Raw genomic sequence first — 23,852 nt, 5'->3', positions numbered from 1 at the left:
GGCCGGCATGCCTCCTAGAAGTACCTTTGATTCAGCTCTCGTTCTGCCCCTTGTTCCTTCCACCTGGCTGAGCCTGGGGACGGACCTGGGAGAGAGCACAGTGCGCGGGAAGACTGCCTGGCTACAGGGCTGGCCCTCCCCCTCAGAGCAGTCCCGTTCTTCCTTGAAGCAGGAGGGCTTGAGGCAGTCACTGCTCGGCTCCTAAAGCCCTTAACCAAAGAGCGGCTTCTTTTCCACGGTGATGTAGACAAATATCACAATGATGAAGATGCCGAACACAGCAAGCTTCAAGCCTGCGGGAAACCTTTCTAGGGTCCTGCTCCCAGCACTCCCGTTGATGGTGCAGTCGGCGTTCTCCTCGGTGTTGTTCCATTCTCTGAACCTGGTGTATGGTGCTCCTGAGGCCCACCTGTGAAGATATTACTGGCAATTAGGGTTGAGTACAGGACGAACTAGCACCCCCTGAACGTGTGTGGCCGTGGGGCTCCAAGGAGCAGCCCTAGGGGGGCTTTAGGGAGCAGGCCTCTATCGTGAAAAACCTGTGCTCATTTTAACAAGTGATGTTAGCCGGGTGTCATGAGGATGTGAGTTCTCAAATGTCCCACCAAGCATTTCTTGATGTCTATCAATACCGGCACAGAGGCCTGGCACGGGGACTTACAGATCCCCTGGTCCCTACTGGGGAGCCGTAAAAGCCGAATGGGGGACATCAGTACACAGTCCTTTCTTCCCAGTCTACACCCAGCCTTTCAGGGTGCAGATGGGAAGTGCTTTTGAAATGTGCTTATTTTGCATTTAAAAGAGCAAGAGGATACTTTCTGAAATCTTTCAGAGAATCTTATGTTTTCACTAGTTTCATCTGGAAATTGGCTGATGTTTATTCAGAAGTTAGGGAACTTTCCAGAAAGCTTTACTTTCTAATAAAATGGCCAATCTTGAGCTTTTATTTCAACTACCTGCTCTTTTTTTTTTTTTTTCCTTTCCCCATTTTCCAAGACACAAAGAAAAAATGTCTATAAATCCAGAACCTTGGGTTCTGGTCTCAGTTCATTGTGACTTTGTGCATCCTCCTCAGCCTCTCTGGCCTCTAAACCTAAGTGGTGAGCGAGGGATGATGTAAGGCCCCTTTAGCTTTGAAATGATCCTATCTAATAAAGAGGGAATATGCTAATTGACCATCACTCTGTCACAAAGATGGCTGCACCACAGCTGAAGCCAAGTTCCCATAAGGAGCCTTAACGAGCAATCAGCAGGGACCTGAGGCTACGTCCTCCCCCACCCCCATGGGGCTTGATAGGGGACCTCAGGCCGCATCCCCCACTGGGCAGGGCTTGACAGGGGACCTCAGGCCATGCCCCCCACCCCAGTGCCAGGCCAGGGACCTGAGGCCATGCCCCCTGCCCAGCGGGGCTTGACGGGGGACCTTAAGGTGCGCTTCCCGTCCTGGTGCTGGGCTAGGGGACCTCAGGCTGCTCCCCCCACCCCAGCACCAAGCCAAGGGACCTGAGCCTGTGCCCCCCTGCCTGGCTGGGCTTGACAGGGGACCTTAGGCTGTGCCCCCTACCCAGCGGGACTTGACGGGGGACCTCAAGGTGCCCCTCCAGTGCTGGGTCGGGGGAACTCAGGCCGTGCCCCCTGCCCAGTGGGGTTTGATGGGGGACCTGAGGCTGCACCCCCCTGCCGGTGGGGCTTGACGGGGGACCTCAGGCCATGCCCCCCACCCAGCAGGGCTTGACAGGGGATCTCAGGCCGTGTCCCCCACCTGGTGGGGCTTGACGGGGGACCTCAAGGCACGCCCCCTGCCCCAGTCTGGGCTGGGGGACCTCAGGCCAGGCCACGCCCCCCGTCCTGGCGCTGGGCCAGGGGACCTGAGGCTACGTCCCCTGCCCGGCAGGGCTTGACAAGGGTGGGACTGGCCAGGTCTGGATCTAGCCCAATGGGGGCAGGGGCTGGCTGAGTCTGGGTCTCACATGATTTTGAGGTGCATGTGGGTGGGCGGGGACTTGACTCTGGGTCCCATGGTGCATCCCAGACTCTGACAGGAGGAAGGTTTTCATACACATTTTACTAATTTTCTTTCATCTCTGACACTTCTATTATAGATAAAGGGCAAATAGCAATATTAAATTATTTCCTCTAATTAATCCCCTTTTAATGTGCACGAATTTCGTGCACCAGGCCACTAGTATATTATGAATCTTTATTCTCTCTCAACAGATTATTTTTCAGACTCAAACCCTTCACAAAAATCTGAATAACAATTTTTTTCAGGAGTTACATATGTCAGTAATATCTCCTCATATGCTAAGAAAAGTATTACCTTATTTTCTCAGCGTGCTTACAATGCTGACAGTAGATATGTTGGAGTTTTGGTTTAGTGGTGAAAGCCTTGGGTCTCTAATGAACAGAAAGAAAATATCAAGAAGAACTTATTTATCAGAAAGATAATACCAAATTATCAAGAAGAGCCCTCACAGTTTCCAATGTCTTGTACAAAGGACCTTATTTTTTGTTCTAGAAAATAATCGTGTCCTGGCCGGGTGGCTCAGTTGGTTGGAGCATCATCCGGTCCATCAAAAGGTTGTGAGTTTGGTCCCAGATCAGGGCACATACCAGGTTTCAGATTCCATCCCTGCTCGGGGTGCTTACAGGAGGCAACCAATCAATGTTTCTCTCTCACATTGTTCTCTCTCTCTCTCTCTCTCTCTCTCTCTCTCTCTCTCTCTCCCCTCTCTCTCTAAAATCAATAAAAACATATCCTCAGACAATGATTTAAAAAGTCAACATCTTTTTTAAAAATTGTATAATCTAGGGACTGATAAAATTTTTGGTACAACAGGTAGTTTAGTACTTCATAATATAAAATATTTTGAAAGGAGAGGGGGAGACAGAGAAACACTGACAAGAGAGAAACGTTGATAGGCTGCCTCCTTGCACACATACCCCCACTGGGAATGGAGCCTGCAACCCCGGTTATGTACTCTGACTGGGAACTGTAGTGGCAACCTTTTGGTGCACGGCATGACACCCAACCAACTGAGCCATACAAGTGAGGGCTCATGGACTAATATTTTACATCAGTGACTCGCACATGAACAATAGACACACCAGTGTCAAGGGTCCCATGACACAAGCAGCATTCTGTTCTTAAATATCATCTTTCCATTTTGCACTTTCATTGGTACTTTTATTGCTTGGAGCTTTTTTAAAAAATATGTTTTTATTTATTTTAGAGAGAGAAGAAGGGAGAAGTATAGAGAGATAGAAACATTGATGAGAGAGAAACATTAATCGGCTGCCTCCTGCACAGCCCCCCACTGGGGATCGAGCCCACAACCCCAGCATGTGCCCTGACCAGGAATCGAACTGGTGACCTCCTGGTGCATGGGTCAACGCTCAACCAGAGTCACACCGACCAGGTGCTCGGAGCTTTTTTTTAATGAGCATGAAGCATTTTTATACAAAGAATAAAGTTATTTTTTTTATAAGTTGGCTATGAACAAGGACTAGAAAATAATTTAGGAAAATGAAATGTTCTGTATTAGGGATAGAAGTAAGGACAATCATGTTTTCTTTTCCTTTTCCAAAATGTTCTTTCATGTTGTCATTTTTGCAATAAAGTAAAAATGCATAGTTCTCTATGCTTTTGTTTCCTCTCTGTGAAATAAAGTTGTAAAGATTAAGTGACTTCATCTATGCAAAATGATTAAAACATTTCCTGATATATAGTAAGCACTTAATGAAAGCACTTAGTGCTAATGATAATTATTGTTAATTTCAAGTTGTCATTTTTCCTCAACTGTCTGGTTGTCCTTGATTGTCTATTCAGACTTCACTATAGGCCCCATGCCTCGGCCCTCTCAGCCCTGGCTTCGTCTGGAAGGTCATCCGGATGGTTGTTCTGCAGTTCGGTCTAATTAGCATATTAGCTTGCTATTATTATGGGATATTCAGGCCTTATCATCCTCAAGTGTCTGCAATGTCCAAGAATGTGAAGCTGTGGTGTCAGAGGATGTTGCTAACCACCATTTACCAAGTGCCAGGCCCCGTTAACCCACTAACTCACCGAGGCCTCCTGGGCCCCCCTACCCTCATCCAGGAGGCACTGTCATTGCTCCATATGCGAGATGATGAGTCTTGAGGCACAGAAAGCTTAAGTAACTAGCCTAGGGTCACACAGTATTATCCTTCAACTTCTAAAAATTTCCCTCCTGCAAGAAGTCTTCTTTATTATTCTCATTCACTCAGGTCAGTTGTCTAGTCTATATTTCTTCAGCCCTAATACACATGGTCTGTACTTTATTTCTCTTTAATCAAGGCATGACATGTACCATGTAGGGGCATTGGTAAGTTGGTGTTTATCCCCCTTCCCAGGGACCCAGCCCCCCTGAACATGAGAGGGGCCTCGCACAACAGTAGGCCATGGACAAGGGAGTCGGGGACTGGAGCATTCCCCAGTGTTCTCACGAAATCATTACTCATCAAAAAATGTATCTGGTTTTTGAAAAATGATCTACTTTGACTAAAATGGTTAATATTTATCCATAAATAAATACAAGTTTGCTTGCATTATGCAAGATGTGTGTTTTACAGTGTGGACCCAAACCTGGCCTGAAATGTCATAGGCTGGCGCCTTCCATTATGGGCAATCAAAGAAGGGGCGCTGAGGGCTGAGGCCCGCCCCCCTCCTTCTGCTTATTCTTCCAGGACTTCCGACTGTTGGAGTTTAGGGAGCCAGGAGGCAGTGATGCTCCCGGGAGGTGGGGATGAAATTCTCTTCAAGCTGAAATGTGTTACATTTTTCAATCACTCTCCTTCACTAATGCAATTGTTGAAGAAAGGCCTGTACTTAGAGCCAGACATTTTTACAAATGACTTGGCAAGCTGGCAGTTATGGCCTTCTTACAAGTGGGAGAAAAAAACCCTTGATTTAGAGCTCTTTAATATCGAGTTAACCCCAAATCCCTTATTGACTAAAACTGATTAAGTTAATAAAGATCTGGCAATAATTTCACTCTATTGTTTTTACCTCAACCTTGCTTCAATAAAGCTCTAATTTAAAACATTGTGTACTTTTGACCTAAATAATTATTTTGAATTAAAAGTCTTTTAAAATAATCTGCACTACATTATATACAAAAAAAAAGGTTAAAAACTTTATGATCATCTGCATTCCTGCTTTAAAATATCTTCTTGCAAACAAGGAATGAAATGGGAACTTCCTTAACTTGATACAAGGTATCTCCCAACACCTACACCAAAAATTATACTCAAAGGTAAAATATTAAGCCCGGCTGACATGGCTCAGTGGCTGAGCATTGGTCTATAAACCAGAAGGTTAGGGTTTGATTCCCGGTCAGGGCACCTGCCTGGGTTGCAGGTTTGATCCCCAGTGTGGGGCGTGCAGGAGACAGCCGATCAATGAGTCTCTCTCATCATTGATGTTTCTATCTCTCTCTCTCCTTCTCCCTTCCTCTCTAAAATCAATTAAAAATATTTTTAAAAAGAGGTAAAATGTTAAAAGCATTTTCGTTAAAATCAGAACCAAGGAAAGTATTCCTACTGTTATTACTTACATAATATTGTCATGAAAAGGTCTGAGAGGCACAGGTAAACAAAAAGAAATTAAAGGTATACACATTAGACTAAAAAGAATCTGCAGGAAAATTATTATAATTGCTAAGAGTTCATTGTTATAAGACAAAAGGTACTGACAAAAGTCAACTGCAATTCCATATACCAGCAACAAACCATTTAAAGCATGTTTTTTAAAAGATACTGTTCGCAACAAAAGAATTCTTCTTATTTCCAACAAAATTTGGCAACAAAAATGAAAAGCCTACCTAGTAATAAGGCTAACAAAAGTTGAACGTGACCTTTATTGAGAAACCAATAAAAATCTTACTGAAGGACATTAAAGACAATTTCAAGAAATGTAAAGATGCAACATGTTCTTGAGCAGGAAGACTTAATAGAGTAAAGAGTCAGCTTTTTCCAGATTAATTTATAAAGTTAGACAAATTTCTATCTAAATCACATTCTGAATTGTTCATGGAACTTGATAAGCTTATTCTAAAATTTATTGGGAAGAACAAAAGGGGCAAAAACCAACAACCAATTTAGACCAACAAGATGGAGAGGGGTTGCTCTGGTAATGAAGACATTCTTCTATGAGCACAAGCTAGACACATGGATCAGGAATAGAGACCCCATTGTACTATTAATCACGGTTTTTGTGTTCTGTATTTTATGATGCTTTGGCATCCTGGGCCCTCGTTGACCCTGGAGACACTGCCTCTCTGAAGGCCTGCCCACTCCTAGGGATAGTAAAGACTCCTTGTGACCAAGTCTTCCATGGACAAGCCAACCAACCCCTCCAACCTTCTCCTTTATCTAACTTTCACTTGCCAAGCCAATACTTTCCCTGCCCTGCATCAGCCCAGGGCCAGATATTGGCCTCCTAGGGTCCACCTCTAAAGCCCAGAACTGCTGAAATTAGTCAAACTAGCCCATCCTAAAATGCTTACCTTGCCTCACCCATTCCTCCCTGCAAAGGCCACAACAAAGCCTTGTGCCCATGCCTTCCTCTCACTCCTGCCTCCTGACTAACCCTGCTCCTTCCCCAGGTGGCCCATTGGCATGATGTAATCAGTCCTCTGGGGTATTATAGGTAATACACTTCCTTGGAAGGCAGCTATCTCCCTGCCTGTCACCTTACTATACCTGATTAAGACAAGTCCTCGGTGCATTTTAAAACTCCTATGGAAATTTGATGAATGACAAGAGCTAACATTGCCAACCAGAGGAGAAAGGACAGACTATTCAAAATGGTATTGGGAACAAGATGAGATAGATATACTTCTCCAAAATTCTTCTGCTCAATATAGCCAAAATCCCTGTGTTAGCACAGGCAGCTAGGAGTTAACAAAAGAGAAGGGAGCTACACTGGCTGGGCCTGATTGAGTCTGGAAGTTACACTTAATCAGGCTTAAGTCTGGAAGCTACAGCTTCAGACACCCCAGGGGATAGCTGATACCCCAGAGAATAGTGAATAGCTGGTCCCCCCCGCCCCCGCCCCTCCAAAGGGGATTAACACCTCTCCATCCCCCTGTGTAGGGAGGAAGGACCTGCTTTCCAATCTCCCCCAGGTACAAGGTGTCCACTCGCTGGTACTATGTGGGGGAGGAATCCTATATAATAAAAGCATAATATGCAAATAGACCGAACGACCAAACAGCGGAATGACCATCCGGGTGACCATCCGGGACCATGCTATGACACCCACTGGTGCCAGGCCAGCCAAGGCGAGTGCGATGCGATCGGTTGGGGGCCTGGCCATCACCCCATGATCGCCCCACAGAGGGAGGCCCAGGCCACTGACAGGCAGGCTGTGACAGGTGGGTGGGGCCTCCCTCTATGAGGGAAGCCCAGGTCCTGGGTGCCAGCAGCTGGAGGGAAGCCCGGGTCCCAGGTGCCGGAGGGAAGCCGGTGCCGGCAGCAAGGGAAAGGAAGGCCTACTCTTGCACAAATTTTGTGCACCGAGCCTCTAGTAAACAATAAAGGGGGAATTCCTTTGCTAGGCACATGCGCAGTAGAAACCAAGATGGTACAGAGGAAGATCCTTCTACTTTGCGGCATTCGCAGTAGGAGCCAAGATGGTGACCATAGAAGGGAGGTGTCTAGCCTGGGAAAAGGATTGGATTGGATGCGCGTATGAAAACCCAGAAGATGTTTTGAATCTAGATCGAGGCAGCATTGTGAATAAAATATATGCCATTGAATTTTGCACTTTAAAATAGTAAATTTTATGTCATGTGAATTTAACCTTAACAAAAATTTCTGCCCAGCCAGTGTGGCACAGTTGGTTGAGCATCATCCCATGTATCAAAAAAGGTCATTGGTTCAATTCCCTGTCAGAGCACACGCCCAGGCTTCAGGCTCAGTCCCCAGTAGGGGGCGTGCAGGCGGCAGCCCATCGACATTTCCATCTCTCCCTCCTCCCCTCCTCTCTCTGAAAGCAATCAAAACATAAACACACACACACACACACACACACACACACACACACACACACAGAAAATTTCTGATTCTCATCATTATAATGTGAATATCCTTATGTTTTTAGACTAAAGAAATATATACTGAAGTTTTGGGAAGAAAGTAAAAGATTATGATGTCATAAATTAGTTCAAGAAAAAATAATAAATAGATAAAATTATAAAACAAACGTGGTAAAATGTTAACAATTGGTAAATCTGGGTGAAGGCCATATAGGAATTCTTTGTTGGAAACTTGCTTTAAGTTTGAAAATTGTTTTTAAATTACATTTTTAAAAGGCAAGTAGAGCCCTAGACTGGTGGGCTCTGTTGGTTGGAGCATTACCCTATTCACTAAAAGGTTGCAGGTTTGATTCCTGGTCAGGGCGAGTTTGGGAGGCAACCAATTGATGTTTCTCACATCAATGTTTCTCTCTCTCTCTCTCTCTCTCTCTCTCTCTCTCTCTCTCTCTCTCTCTCTTACCTTCTCCCTCTCTCACTCTCAAAATCAATGAAAGCATACCCGCAGGTGAAGATTTTTTTAAAAAGGCTAGTAGAAAAATGTGAAAAGACAAGCCCACCGAGGGAGATGTTAATAATGGGGGAAGCTATTCATGAGGTGGGGGGCAGAGGTTATATGAGAATCTCTGCACCTCACTCTCAGTTATGATGTGAACTGCTGAAAAAACAAACAAACAAAAAATTTAAGACAACCCCGTAAGTGTAGATCTGTGCTACACTTATGACTGACAAAGGGTAAGTATCCAAAATATATAAGAGCTCCTATAAAGGAATGAGAAAAAGATAAACAACCTAATAGAAAAATGGGCAAAAAATATGAAAAGACATTTTACAGACAACAGAACATAAATAACCAACAAACATGTGAGAAGATGCTCAACCTTATTAGCATAAGAGTAATACACATTACAATCATAATAAAATACCATCTTACATCCATTACATTGACAAAAATGAAATCTGGCAATACTACATTTTGAAGAAGATTTAGAATAATGGAGCTCTTAATATGTTGCTGGTAGGAATATAAAGTGGTGTGGCCACTGTAGAGAGATTTAGCATGATCTCTTCAGCTGAAGAGCAGGTATCTATCCTTCAAGTCAGCAGTCCCCCTTCTGGGTATATTCATTCAATCAGGAAAAAATTCTTACACGTGTACACAATGGATTATGTGCCACGATTGTTTGTAACAGCATTGTTTGTATTAGGCAAACCTGGCAACAATTTAAATGTCCCGTAAATGAGGAATGGATAAATAGATTTTTACAATAATTATATAGCAGTGAAAATTAATGAGCGAGAGCTACAAGTGTGGGGTGAAGCTCATAACATAATGGTGAAAGGTAAAGGGAAGTTGCCGAAGAATACTTACACTACGATATCACTTAAATAAAATCCAAAATCATGAGAAACTAAAGTTTGTGGATACTGTAAAGAAAAGGAAAAGAGTAATAAGTAGAAAATTCAGGGTAGTGGTTACCTTGGGGGAAAATGAAGGAAGGGGAATATGATCATTGGGGTCTTCAACCGAATTAGCAATGATTTAATTTTTAATCTCTAGGGTGAGAATCTAACCGTTTATTACATAATTCTTTATGCATTTTTAGATGCATATGTTATAATGAAATTTCAAAAATGGTTTTCAGGCCCGACTGGTGTGTTTCAGTGGTTGACCGTTGACCTATGAACCAGGAGGTCACGGTTCGGTTATATCCCTGGTTGCGGGCTCAGTCCCCAGTAGTGGGTGTGTAGAAAGTAGCCCGTCTCTCTCATAATGGATGTTTCTTTCCCTTCCTCTCTCTGAAATCAATAAAAACATATCTCTTTAAAATAAAAATAAAAAGGTTTTCAGGTTTGAATTTTCTTCTGTCTACTTGAGCAAATTCCAGGTACCCATGTGCATATCAGTCAGTCCATTTTAGCTGTGCTGATTTCTGTACCATGGCTTTAATGTGCGGACGGCAGGGCCAGTGAAAAAGGCCTCAGAAGGACTCTCATAGCAAAGCCACCCCTGAAAGAAAGCCTTCGCTGCCATAGGGGACGAGAAGCCCTGCGTCCTGGGAGACCACGAAAAGAGACACTGGAGGGAGCTGTTTCACCGCTCAGGGGCCTGTTGTGTCTCCTCTTCCTTTGGCGGCTGGATATAATGGGAAAGGCTACGACATGGAAACTAGAAGACTGGAATGCCATTTCCAGTTTTCTGCTAACACTGTGTGGTCTCAGGCAAGTCACACCCCCTCTCTGCTTCTTTCTGCATCTGTAAGATGCACCACAGAGCCTCCTCCAAGAAACCTTTCAGAGAGGAAATTCCAGGATCAATCATTATAATAAATCATGCCTGGACTCATGCATCCTGATGAATAGTGCCTGGTACTAAGGAAGCCCTAATAAATCCCAAGAGATCAAAATAACTCAGGGGTGTTCATCGTGGAGGTAAACAAGAAACTCCTTTCTTTAAAATGGATACATATAGCTATACCCATCATGCAAATGATAAACTAGCTGAAGTGAGTTTGGTTAAATATTCTTTTTTTTATTATTATTCTTTTTATTGATTTCAGAGAGAAAGGGAGAGGGAGAGAGAGAGCTTGAAACATCAACGATGAGAGAGAATCATTGATTGGTTGCCTCCTGCATGCCCCCTACCAGTGGTCTCGCCCACAACCCAAGCATGTGCCCTTGACTGGAATCGAACCTGGGACCCTTTAGTCCGAAGGCCAACGCTCTATCCACTGAGCTAAACCAGCTAAGGCTGGTTAAATATTCTTAGTTGAAAACGAAAGCAAAGCTGGGTTTTCTAAACAAATGCATATTTTTTCCTATAGAAAGAGAACACCACTGCTCATAATTCGGTTTTAAGAAAATAAATAAGTTTACCTTTCTTATCATCTTAGAATCATTGTAATCAGAGTTTGGTTTCACTAACTCTTCCTGATGCGCTTGCATTTCAAAGACTGGGTTCTATTACACAGAAAGAATCAGCATGTAATCAATGAGATAAAGACATGGATTATTAGCATATTTAAGCAGATATACTAGGAGGTCAGTAGTTTTACAGGCAGAGTGTTGCATTCCTTGTAAATATGGTATTTAGCTCCCATTAGTACATGTCAAAGGTAAGAACGAAGGGTTTATTAAGTAGTCATCAAATATGTAATTTACTCTTCACATTGACCCAACTGGAATATACAACAACTATTGGGAATAAGGATGCTTTTCAATTAATTAAGGAAGTATTATAGAGATGTTTAACATCAGGTCGCCTAAAACCTTTACATGCAACTCAAACCACACACTTAATGGTAGTCCTTTAATATATATTCCCTTGGTACACTGGGTCTTCCGATTGTAGCATTTGGGGTAGGCCCTGCGCATGCACAGTATAGGCCTACAAAGTATCTTACCAACAACAACAGTAACTGAGACCCAAGAGTAAAAATCCTATTGAAGTTTTGGCACAAAGACATTGAAACAGACCTCAGAATTGGGAGCAAAAAAAGAAACTTGAAGCTTTCCTTCCCTTCCTTGTCCTTCCCTGGGATGTCATGTGTCCTACACAAGAAGTGGGGCAGAGGCAACACGAATGAGGGGTCAGCATCCCTGGAGGCCGAAGAAATGAAGGAGGAGGGGCTGGGTATTTTGGGGTTCCCGGTGGCTGAAGAATGGCAGCGGGAGGGAAGGGGACAGCATGCAGGCTTCAGTGAGCCCTGTGTCCAAGGAAGAGAGACGGTGATGGGAGGCCATGGAGGTGTTGCCATGTCCAGTGGTGGAGGAGGTGGTGCTGAGGGTTATGCAGAGAAGGAGGTGGCTATTATGATTGGGAGATCGGTTACACTGAGGAAATTAGAAAGTGGAGCAAAATGCAAATCTATTGAGGGTAATGGGAGCCAGGTTTCTCACTGTCACAGAAGTGATTTACAAACAGAAAGGGGAAAGACAGATTAGAAAGAACACTGAAATATTGGATTGTAATTGAAGATCAATATGGACTTATGATTTTTAAATTTATATATATATAGAGAGATAAAAAGTTATGATGCATATGTGCAGGTGTCCATATACACACACATTTATTTTCTAGCTCTATCCACCGAGAGGCCCTAGAAGCAATGACTCCCAGTAGCAATGAGCTCACTGAAGACCTAGACCTTTTTTTTAAATGTTTTTTATTGATTTTAGAGAGGGAGGACAGGAGAGGGAGAGAGAAATAGAGAGAAACACTGATATGAGAGAGAAACATCGATCAGTTGCCTTCTGAATGCAACCCTGGCTAACTGGGGACTGAACATGCAATCTGGGCATGTGCCTGGACTGGGAATTGAACTGGCAACCTTTCAGTGCACAGGACAATGCTCAACCAACTGAGCCACACCAACCAGAGCTAGATCCTGGTTTTTAAATACCATCCTACAGGAAAAGTAAACACAATCCTGCAGTAGACACCATCCAAGGCTCCTGGGGCAGAAAAAGCACCAGATGGGTCTGAAACATCTTTTTGTGCCATAAATTCAGGACATGCTCAAGGAATGAGGAGGACATATCAAAAAAACACAGTAGGCTCCCACTGGCCAAATCTGGGACAATTTGAGCATTAAAATATATAAAGATATCAAGATACAGTACGTTTAATTAAAAAGAATCAGTGAGTCCATACTAATATGACTGAAAGAACAAATGAAACAAAGAACAAACGAATGAATGAATACGATGGGGGAGGAGGGAAGGTCTTCCTTATGTTGACTACCACTTAATAAATGGACAGGGAATAATAGAAATAGAAAGTCTCAATGGGCATCATTACAATGGAAGTTGATTCAGGCATTCGTCTAGGGGAGCTAGGGCTAATGGATGAGGTTTGAATAGGAGCACTATGTTAGTGTCATTTCAGAATATTTCCCCACAGAATACTGTTTGATTACAAATGGGGAAAAAATGATGGTTTTATGGAGAAACCTGACAGACACCAACTTCTCCAGGTGATTAAGGTTAATGTTACCAGCGGTGGAACAGCGTGGCATTGCTACCTGGTGTGATGCGCTGAGAAGAGCACAGCATCCTTTTGAGGATTTCCTGCCCAGAGGACAGGGGCTGTATGAAGAGTCAAAATGAAAAATCAGGCAGAAAAGTCGCCCTACAGGATAAAAGGCGTGTACTCTTTAAAATGGTCAAGGGCGCCCTAGCTGGTTTGCCTCAGTGGTTAGAGCATCAGCCTGACAACTGAAGGGTCCTGGGTTCGATTGGGTCAAGGGCACATTCCCCGGGTTGTGGGCTTGATCCACAGTAGGGGGCATGGAGGAGGCAGCCAATCAATGATTCTCTCTCATCATTGATGTTTCTATCTCTCTCTCCCTCTCCCTTCCTTTCTGAAATAAATTTTTAAAAACAATTTTTAATGGTCAAGAACGTGAATGCCAGGGAAAGATGGAGGCACTGTTGTTCGAAACGGAAGGAGACTGAAGAGCCCTGACAACCAAAGGCAGCATGTGCTCCTAGACTAGTCGGGGACCAGAAGGCAAAGACATTGTGGGATAGTTGGTGATATTTGAATGGGGTCTGAATATTGGATGCTAGCAATGTGAATTGGGAGTGTTATTCCGTGTACATGTAGGAAAGTGTCCTTGGGAGGCAGGCAGAATACATGCCAGAGAACTGAGGGGCTTCATGCCTACAGTTTCCTCTCAAATCATTCAGAAAGACACAGTAGACACACACACACACACACACACACACACACACACACACACACAGCAAATGTGGTAAAAGGTAACAATTAATCTGGGTAAAAAGAATATTGGAATTCTTTGTTCTATTACTTGCAACTTTGTTCTATTACTTGCAAGTGTGAAGTTGTTTTTTTAAATGTTTAAAGAGGCAAAGGAAAGAAGAATTTAAGTATCAGACTAAGAATGGAGTCCTATATACCGAGAGGGCACGTATGACTTTTTAAAAAGCTTGGTCTGCTTCACGAAATGCACAGCACTTCCAGAGAATAATCTTTAATTGCATCTGTATATTTAATTATAAATATATCTGTAGGCACTCTGATAAACCACAGTCTGTATAGTTCAATACTAAAAATTTAGCTTCCCTTATATTATTGTTCGCTTAAATACATTGCTTTGTATTGCAGATGACTAAATACGATGCTTTTTATATAATAGGAATATTAATGATAGTAATAGTTCTTATTTGTACTTTGACAGCTCTTACTATGTGCCATCACTACTCTGTTTTACATACTTTAACTTAATCCTCATAACACGTTATGAAGTAGAGACTATTATTACCCTTATTTATAGATGAGGAGCTAAGAGATAGAGAGGTCAAGTGTCTTGTTGAGGTTAGTGGCAGAGCTGGAATTTGAACCTAAGCAGCCTGTCTCTAGAGCCCCAATTTTTAAAAAATTATATTTTTATTGATTTCAGAGAGGAAGGGAGAGAGAGAGAGAGAAACATCAATGATGAGAGAGAATCACTGATTGGCGACCTCCTGCATGCCCCACAATGGGGATTGAGCCCGCAATCCAGGCATATGCCCTGACCAGGAATCGAACCCTGACCTCCTGGTTCATAGGTCGGTGCTCAACCACTGAGCCGTGCCAGCCAGGCTAGAGTCTATATCTTTGATACACATATTCGGTGTTTCAAGAGCTCATTTTTAAGTTTCTTCAGGACAGGAACAAGAAGGTCTAGCACAACGCCCTTTATTTCATAAATAGGTGTCCTCTCACAGGCTGGAAGCTCTGTTGCAACCCTTCCCTGGATGGTCATCAATTCACTATGACCTAAGCATTGTCTCTCAAGAGAATACATTAAGGCATGTCCAAAAGACAAAAGAGATGGTACAGGATAGGAAACCAGAAAAAGGAAGATCATCAACATCAATATAGGACAAAAGTTCCTTTCAGTTCATCCAACAGGGACTGAGTAACCACACACATTCTCTCTCTCTCTCTCTCTCTCTCTCTCTCTCTCACACACACACACACACACACACACACACACACACACACACACACGCCTGGCTTTGCATTAAATGGAGAGGGTTCAAAGACATAGGTTTACCATCAACACTTACAGCCTAGAGCAAAAGCTCAGGGGTGGGAATAGGGGCTGATGGAAAAAGGCAGATCCCTAGGGCCAGACCCACAGAACACATTTTGAGAAAAATCCTAGGAGAATATGTATGACAGGTGGCCAGATGAGGAGTATTCCAGGCTGGGAGAACAGAATGAACATTGATTGTAGCAGGAAAGAGCATGTCTTGTCTTGGGGTGAGTAAGGAAACACCCAGAAGGGGCCCGGGGTGCTCAGGAGCACCCCTCCAGGGCCAGCCGCCCTCTGCATGCAGCAGCCCCCTGCAGACGGGTACGCACATGCAAACACTTCAGCCCTTGGGACCACGCCCAAACCCGGGATGACTCGATGCTCTGGTTTGCCAGGACGGTTCTGCTTTATTCCTGTCATCCCAGCACCCCTTCTGGTTAGCGTCCCCTTTCACTTTCAAAAGCATCCTGTTTGTAGTGATAAATGACATGATCATCTGAGCAAACCCCACTTTGTGCAGCTGACGTAGGAGAGATCCTTCTGCCTTGCCTCCCTGCCATTCCTGAATCCCATCTCTCCTCTTTAGAGGTTTCAGGAACCTGACTTACACACATTGGCTTCATTCCCTACTCCATCAATGGAAGCTTAAGCTATGTCTCGAAACTATCTGATGAGAAAATCCTCAATTAAAAAAAAATAATGACTTAGCTTTCTAAATGGCCTTAGTCACCAAATCAAATAGGCTGCATGTGTAATTTAATAAAATATACATGTACACTTAGCTAGTGTCACTCGGTTGGGCGTCGTCCTGTGCACCAAAAGGTTGCCATTTGGATTCCTGGTCAGGCATGTGCCTCAGTTTCGGGCTTGATGCCCAGTAGGGGTCGGGCAGGAGGCTGCCAATCAATGTTTCTCTCTCACATCAATGTTTCTCTCCCTCTCCCTTTCTCTCTCTCAAAAAATCAATAAAAATATTTTAAAAATAAATAAAACACACGTACAGTGTTAAAAAGTATCCAGAAATTGGCATAATCCAAATCTCAAGGTGATTTGTATTTCACTAGAAACCTACTGAAATGAGAGGAAAATGCGTGTTCATTGATGTTTCCAAGAAATGTATAATGCACCTTTCCGGGTACTTAGAGAACTGTTAGGTACGGACCAATGCTCTTAAGTAATTAAAGTCTATGGTGCCAGACAAGTGTCTCAATAAACACACGTTCTACTACCTTTTAACATGGAAATTTAAATGCTTATTTACATTGACTTTCGGATTTAAAATTGAACAGATGTCTTGCGGCTCTTCTGAGAATCAAAATGGCTTATATAATCCTTCAGATCAAAACATTTTATGCCATCACAAACTTTCCATTTAATTCTATTGCCAATTCAAAATATTGATGTGGTTTTATTTCAGGTTTACGTAAAGCAACGCCTGAGGGGCATTGGCCCCACCTGCTGCATTTTAAATACTCAGGTTGCTTTTCTCCTGTCAATGTCTTGGCAGGAACTAGGCTAAAAGGGTTTTCTGCAGAAACAAGGTCCACGTGAAAGATTTAAGAAATATCTTTTAGAAAGTTTGCTATCAGAATACTTCCTCAAACGTGAATTAGGTTCAGATGGAAAGCTAAAGTAACGACTTACTCCAGGAATGTTTACCTGGGGTTTCTTTCATTTATTTAAACTCAACAAGTATTTTAAACATTAGACCCTATTTTCAAACTAGCCTGTGTGCCACTGGAGCTGTTTGGTAGACTTGATAAAGTGATCTTTGGGCTCCCGGTCTGTGCAAAGCCCTGTGGCAGCTACTGAATGAGATAACATGCAATTTTAATGGGATGCATGGGAGTGGCCTCTAAGACCTTCGGAAAACACAGATATTTACATTACGATTCATAACAGTAGCAAAATTACAGTTATGTAATTTTAAGTAGCAACGAAAATAATTTTATGGTTGGGGGTCACCACACCATGAGGAACTATATTAAAGGGTCGCGGCATTAGAAAGGTTGAGAACCACTGTAAGCGATCACAGAATTTAAAAGGAAGACAGATGGGGTGGGTGAAAGCATGAAAAGAATTCTAGGCATAAAGAACGGTTGAGGCAAAGGTGCGTGGGGAGAGGTGTGAGAGGCGGAGAAACAAGGTAAGTGGGCATTGGGTTGGTGAGGGAGAGAGATGTACAGGAGATCCTGGTGTCTCTTCCCGCTGTACAGCAAGATTCCAGGCAAATGAAAGACATGATTCAATCTCTGCTTGTAGATCTGAACTGGCATTGGTAAAGGTTGGAGGCAGAGACCAATTAGGAGGGTATTGCTAGTGTTCGAATTAACAAACAAACAAACAAACCCCAAAATAATGTGGGTTCAAGCTGGGAAAGCAGCAGTGGGAAGAGAGAGGAGGGGTAGATTTTTGAAAATTGTAATTCAAATCCATAGGACTTGGCAACTGTTTTTGTGTGAGGGGCTAGGGGGCATGGGCCTTCCAAGGTAGCGATGTGATTTCGAGACTGGAGCGTGGGAAGGAGGTGGAACCATCAAGATAAACGGAGGCCACAAATGCAGGTGGTGCTGGAGTGACCACAGGAGAAGTATAAATAACCTGTATAACCCATGAAGCATCCGTAATTATAAATGAGCGTTTGTGGCCCTGGCTGGTGTGGCTCAGTTGGTTGGAGCGTTGTCCTGTGCACCAAAGGGTCACCGGTTCAATTCCTGGTCAGGGCACATGCCCAGGTTGTGGGTTCGATCCCCAGTTGGGGCACGTACCAGAGGTAACCCATCAATGTTTCTCTCACATCGATGTTGCTCTCTCTCTCCCCCCCTTCTCCCTTTCTCTCTCTCTAAAACCAATGCCCTGGGGTGAGGGTGAAAATAAGTAAGCAAATAAATAACCATTTGTTGAATGAATGCAGGAAGGAGGGAAGGAGCTTTCCAGGAGGCAGGCCTGTGGCTCAGGAGAGAGGGCCTGCTTCGAGGGGTATATGTGGAGTCACGACACAGAGGTGGTAAGTGAGTGAGACGACCCCGGGGAGTGATGCAGAGCAGGAAGAGAAGTGGCTGAAGACAGAGACCTCAGGAGCAACGTGCAGTCAGGGCCCAGAAGACAGAGTGAGAACGGGCACAGGCAGGGGGCAGAGTCCAGAACCTAGAGAGAGCAGAGTTGCCAACATGGAAGGAGGCAGGTGTCTCTAAAGAGGGACCCAGCACAAGTCACTAGCGTTGCTAACTTGGAGTTTAGGGATGGAGTGAAAGCATTATGTGCCGTGTTCTGTGCTAAGAGCTTCACCTGCCTTTCCCTCACACTCACCCTCGGAGGCAGGTCCTGCTAACTAAACTGGGAGGGGAGGTGCAGGTCCATGCAGTGACCCCCCCCCAACCCCCACCCCAGCGTCACACAGCTGGCAGGTGGAAGGGCACCCGAAACCTGTTCGTCTCACACACTTGGCCAAGGGCTCCCATATGGTGGCGGTGGCGAGGGTAGGAGCCAGATCTCAGCGTCTGGGCAAGAGAAGGGGACAGGCACTCGCACGTGCTCTGTGCTCCCTGTGGGTCTGGGGCTGCGCGGGGTGCTCTGTGAATGCAGAGCACAGGTGGTGGACGCAGAGAGAGGGCGGGCAGCTGGGGAGGGAAACGGGGCGCTGCTCTTTCAGAGAGGGGCTGTTCCTCTGGGGCCTGCGCTAGAACCTGGTCATAGTTTCACAAAACAGAAACCTGCCTTCCCACGAGCTTCTTTAAACTACATTTCCCCGCCACAACGCAATGTAGTGCCTTGCTACTTCCTTACACGGGAAACATGCTGTCTCTTACATTTACTGCGTGTCCAAGTACCCATGCATTCCAATGGTACATACTTTTTTGGGTCCCTTCTTTTTTCCAGATGAGAGTATGATATTTCCTTTCAAAACGATAATGCCCCTCAGCTCTGGATCATGGGAAACAAAAGGAAAATAGGCCATTGAGGACATACGAGCCAGCCACGAAAATCAGCAAGCAGTGAATTCTGTTCATCCCGGGGCAGGAGAGAGCTGCGAGGGGAAGACGATTCGCTTTGGACGATTCGCTTTGCCCTGAGGGAGAGAGCATCTGTGCGGTGGCCTTTGTGGAACGCACCCAGGCCTTCCCCCGGGGACATGGGGGGCCCTGTCAGGGAAGCTGTGGTGTTGGGGGGCTGGCTGCTCCGATGGGCGGTTGCTTGCAGCCCAGCCATTGCCCGTTGGAGCCAGCGGGAAGCCTGGCGTATCTCTGAATGTCAACATAGGTCAGGAGAAGTCCTTCTTCTGTATCCAGAGAGGCACCCAGGGGAGGGAAGGCCAGACCTGTGCTCAGGCTTCACCGGCAGGGGAACCGCCAGGGCAGAAAGGTTGTTGTAGATCAGCCCTCGCCTCAGGCTGGGAGGAAGCTGTTTGATAAGTATGGAGCAATCACTGCTCTTGAATGTCAGCGAGCTTTTCCTGGAGGGGATTCTAAATGAGCTCCCAGGTCAGAAATATTTGGGAAGGTTGAAAGAAAGGGTAGATCAGAAAGCTGTGCCCACCCAGTGCCAAAACAATGAATGAAAACGAGAAGAATGGAATCCACCCATTGTTTGGATGCCCTAAAACTGCTGCCCCGCCCTGCTAGCCCAGGACTAGGTATCTCTGTGAAGTGCTCAAGGCTGAATCTCCACAGGACCCCCTTGTTCCACGTCAACCCCTCCATTCTAATGGCACCAGGGTCTTTGAGGCCCCTCCAAGGAGCAAGTTCAAATGTGTGATCCAGGCCGGTTTCTGAGAAGCAGGCTTTTGACTTGTACCCACCACTGGCCAGTGGCAGCCTGCGCCGCATGACAAAGCTAGGACTGAAGCAGAACTCCCACCTCTGGCTTGAAGGCCCACGGCGAGCTAGCATCAGGCGGCCACAGCATAAAGCAATGCAAAGCTTAAACCGAAGGCCCCGTTTTCTTCCGGCCCTAGCATGACGGCCCCTTGGTGGGGGCTGGGTGGAGGCCTGCGTGCTGGGCCCCAGGGCAGCTTGGACGGAGACGATGGCAGCGTTGACCTGCAGTCCTCAGCGTCACGAGCAGTGAGTGCACACGCTCTCCTCCCTGGAATCTTCGAGCCTGGCACTGCTGTTCATCGGAGGGCTGGTCTCGTCCCTTCAGCTCCTTCCCAGGCGGGAAACAGAGGCAGCCCCAGGGCTGGGACAGGACTGTGAACACATCCCACATCCAGAAAGGGTCTGGGGCAGCCACCTGCCCTGAGGCACCCCCAGGCTAACTGCCCTGCTGCCCTCTCTACACCAGGCCAGCCATTCCAGACTCTTGGGGGCGGCTCAGTACCCATGCTACCTTTAATACCATTGCAGGGCATGTTTAGAGGGCCTCGGGCACTTATGTTTGTTGGACTATGAATTTGAACTATATGAAATTGCCATTTTGGGGGGGGGGGGGTAAATCAAACATGGTAAAAAAAAAATGTAATGTGTCTCTATTCTCACAATAGAAATTGTGAGAAAAATATAGGGTATGTGGTGGAAAGAGCACATTTATGAGAGCCAGACCTGGGTTCAAATCTCACTTCTATATCACTTTCATTCAACAAACATACTGACTTCCTGCTATGGGCGTGGGCCTGCCGTGGCAGCTGGCCATGTAGTGCTGACGAAGACAGATGGGCCTTGCTCTTCACGGCCCCTTTAGTGGAGGCTTATCTTCTGGGGCCACGTCCTAGCTCTATGATGCTGGGCCCATGACTTGGCCTCTCTAAACTTCAGCGAAGTGTTGTGAAGATTAAATGAGATCATGCAAGTTAGGCCGGAAATGCATTGGTGGCCTTTAATGAATGGCACTTCCTATTATTTCACTGTGGCTCATAGAGAACTCCTAATAAATATTTACTGAATGAAAGAGCCTTGGGATGTACTGTGGGAATCTTTAAGTCTACCCCCTGAGAGCCTAAACTAGATGCCCCACAGGGGAAAGGTGCACCTGGGCAGGGGCCACTGTAGGGGAAGCTCTTGCATCCCAGAGACCACCACTCCCCACCCCCCTGGGACCTGGGAGAGACCAGCTGTGGTCAGCTCCCATGAAGGCAGGAGGGCAGTAGGCATAGGGAGGGAGGGTCTGGTTCATCTTTCTTAATGTATGTGAAATCATTTAATCCAAAGAAAATAATTATCAGATTTATTGACTGAGGCAAAGCAGAGGCTGAGACCTCAAAGGAGACCTGGAAATTATCTGTAGGATCTTCTGGTTTTAGAAAACAAACAGATTGGCCACCCAACTGAGTCTCTGGCGTGAATATATACACGGAGTTAAGCATTCCCTTTGCAGCCCAGGGGCCTATGTCCAGGCTGTGTGTGCAAACAGGCCATGTGGCTATTTCATTCATGCCATTAAAAGTTGCGTAAGTCATGCTGGACAAGGTGTTAATAAGTGCAAAGTTGCCCTAGCCCAGTGGTCAGCAAACTCATTAGTCAACAGAGCCAAATATCAACAGTACAATGATTGAAATTTCTTTTGAGAGCCAAAGTTTTTAAACTTAAACTTCTTCTAACGCCACTTCTTCAAAATAGACTCGCCCAGGCCGTGGTATTTTGTGGAAGAGCCACACTCAAGGGGCCAAAGAGCCGCATGTGGCTCGAGAGCTGCAGTTTTCCGACCACTGCTATCTGGTTTGGCCTTGGCTCAATGGATAGAGTGTCGGCCTGTGGACCGAATGGTCCCAGGTTCGACTGTGGCCAAGGGCACATGCCCAGGTTGTGGGCTTGATCCCCAGTGGGGAGTGTGCACGAGGCAGCCAATCAAGGATTCTCTCTCATCATGGATGTTTCTATCTCTCTTTCCCTCTCCCTTCCTCTCTGAAATCAATAAAAATATATTAAAAAATAATAATAAGTGCAAAGTTGCTATCGAGCAGTATAGCCTCTAATGGTACCTTTCCTGTCTTCATAGTCTTGAGTTCGGTGCTGCTTTCCCGGTCCATTCATTGTAGGTGATGCACAGGGAGGTGAGACCAACAATTGCATTAACTTGTTTTCATACAGGTTTCTGGTGGAAGCTGAGGAAGAATGTGGAGAATAGATTAAGTTGTTCTGTTTGTATATGGGCTCTTACTGGGTTCAAGGTATTTCACAACTCAGATCCTTATTCTTTTTATTTAATACTAGTAGCCCTGCACATGAATCCATGCGCCAGTAGCTCTCCGCTGGCTGCCCCGCACTCCTGTAGTTCCCCTTCATCCCCCCACCCCCCTCTCATAGCTTGCAGCCCTGCCCCCTCCTGTAGCTTTTCACTGGCCCACTTGTAGTTCACTGCCCCACCCTCCACTACCCCACCCTCCTGCAGATCCGTGATCTGGTCCTTACTCAGTAGGTCGTTACGCCTCAGGGCATAACGGATAATGCCCTGTAGGAACATTAGCATATTCCTCTCTTATTATATAGGAGGATGTTTTTATTGATTTCAGAGAGAAAGGAAGAGGGAGAGAGAAATAGAAACATCAATGATGAGAATTATTGATCAGCTGCCTTCTGCATGCCCCACACTGGGGATTGATCCTGCAACCAAGGCATGTGCCCTGCCCGGGAACAGAACCATGACCTCCTAGTTCCTAGGTTGAGGCTCAACCCCTGAGCCATGCCAGCCAGGCTCAGATCCTTACTCTTCTACTTACATTATTAACTGTGTTTTTCACAATGAGGTGGACCTCACAGCTACTCAACTCACTCTGTCCCTTCCACAAACACTTCGGGTGAAGCCTCTATGAGTTAGCCATAGAGTCAGGCATTGGATACATCTGAGAAGACTGACAAAGTTGTAATTCTGTCTATGCCATGGACTCTATGGGGACTATGGACAATATATACATGCATAGTTGGCACAGTGCACATAGTAGGAATGAAAAAGAACCCAGGGTGATATAATCAAGAGTAACTGGGGGAAAGGAGACGTATATACTACTATTTGTAATACTTTAAACAAACAAACAAAAAAAAATAAGCCATGCCGAAACCGGTTTGGCTCAGTGGATGGAGCGTTGGCCTGCGGACTGAAAGGTCCCAGGTTTGATTCCGGTCAAGGGCATGTACCTTGGTTGCGGGCACATCCCCGATGGGGGGTGTGCAGGAGGCAGCTGAACGATGTTTCTCTCTCATCGATGTTTCTAACTCTCTATCCCTCTCCCTTCCTCTCTGTAAACAAATCAATAAAATATATTTTATTAAAAAAATAAAAAATAAACCAAATAATAAAAAAAAAAGAGTAACTGGGGGGAAGAGATTTTTTTTCTGTCTGACTCCATACTTACTAATCTGTATGAAGTATCTGAGTGTATTTACCACCTCTTCCCTTCTTTAGGGCTTTTCTGCTTTTTTTACTTTCCTATTTCTAGTTTAATGATTTTTATTGCACATGTTTCTTCCACTAAAAATAAATTTAAATCTTCGAGGTAGTTTATGAGTCATAGTCTCTTATATTTGCTGCACACATACTTAGAAGACATACATAGAATTGGGCCAGGTGAAAATCCAAGCGTATTAAGTTCATTCTGTAATTCATAGTCACTCAGATATTTCACGTCCACCATGGTGATGGAAGCTTGGTCTCTTTTCTGATAGCGAGATCTCTGAAAGAGTAAAACATTAAGTTCATTAAGACAGCCTTACAAGGAAGAACTCAAATGTCACTAGTCCGCCGACGTGTGTCCATACTGAGCTCCCCAATCTTGGAGGTGCAAAGGCAATAAAGGGAAAAAAATCACCATTTTTTG

The 23,852-nt window shown here is 45.0% G+C and overlaps 1 protein-coding gene across 1 annotated transcript; it reads right to left on the bottom strand.

The window, feature by feature from the left end:
- Positions 1-210: 210 nt before the first annotated feature.
- On the bottom strand, positions 211-23,669 carry LEMD1 (LEM domain containing 1; the record flags this gene model as incomplete). Its single annotated transcript, XM_079762073.1, has 5 exons — positions 211-409; positions 2,321-2,397; positions 18,957-19,027; positions 22,020-22,142; positions 23,588-23,669. 5 exons carry the CDS (start codon positions 23,667-23,669, stop codon positions 211-213), a joined length of 552 nt encoding a protein of 183 aa, XP_079618199.1.
- Between the last annotated feature and the right edge of the window lie 183 nt (positions 23,670-23,852).

This window comes from Cnephaeus nilssonii, assembly GCF_951640355.1.
Source record: "Cnephaeus nilssonii genome assembly, chromosome: 21".
NCBI classification, from domain to species: domain Eukaryota; kingdom Metazoa; phylum Chordata; class Mammalia; order Chiroptera; family Vespertilionidae; genus Cnephaeus; species Cnephaeus nilssonii.
The sequence above is the reverse complement of the archived record's forward strand: the minus strand, read 5'-3'. Positions and strand labels throughout refer to the sequence as shown.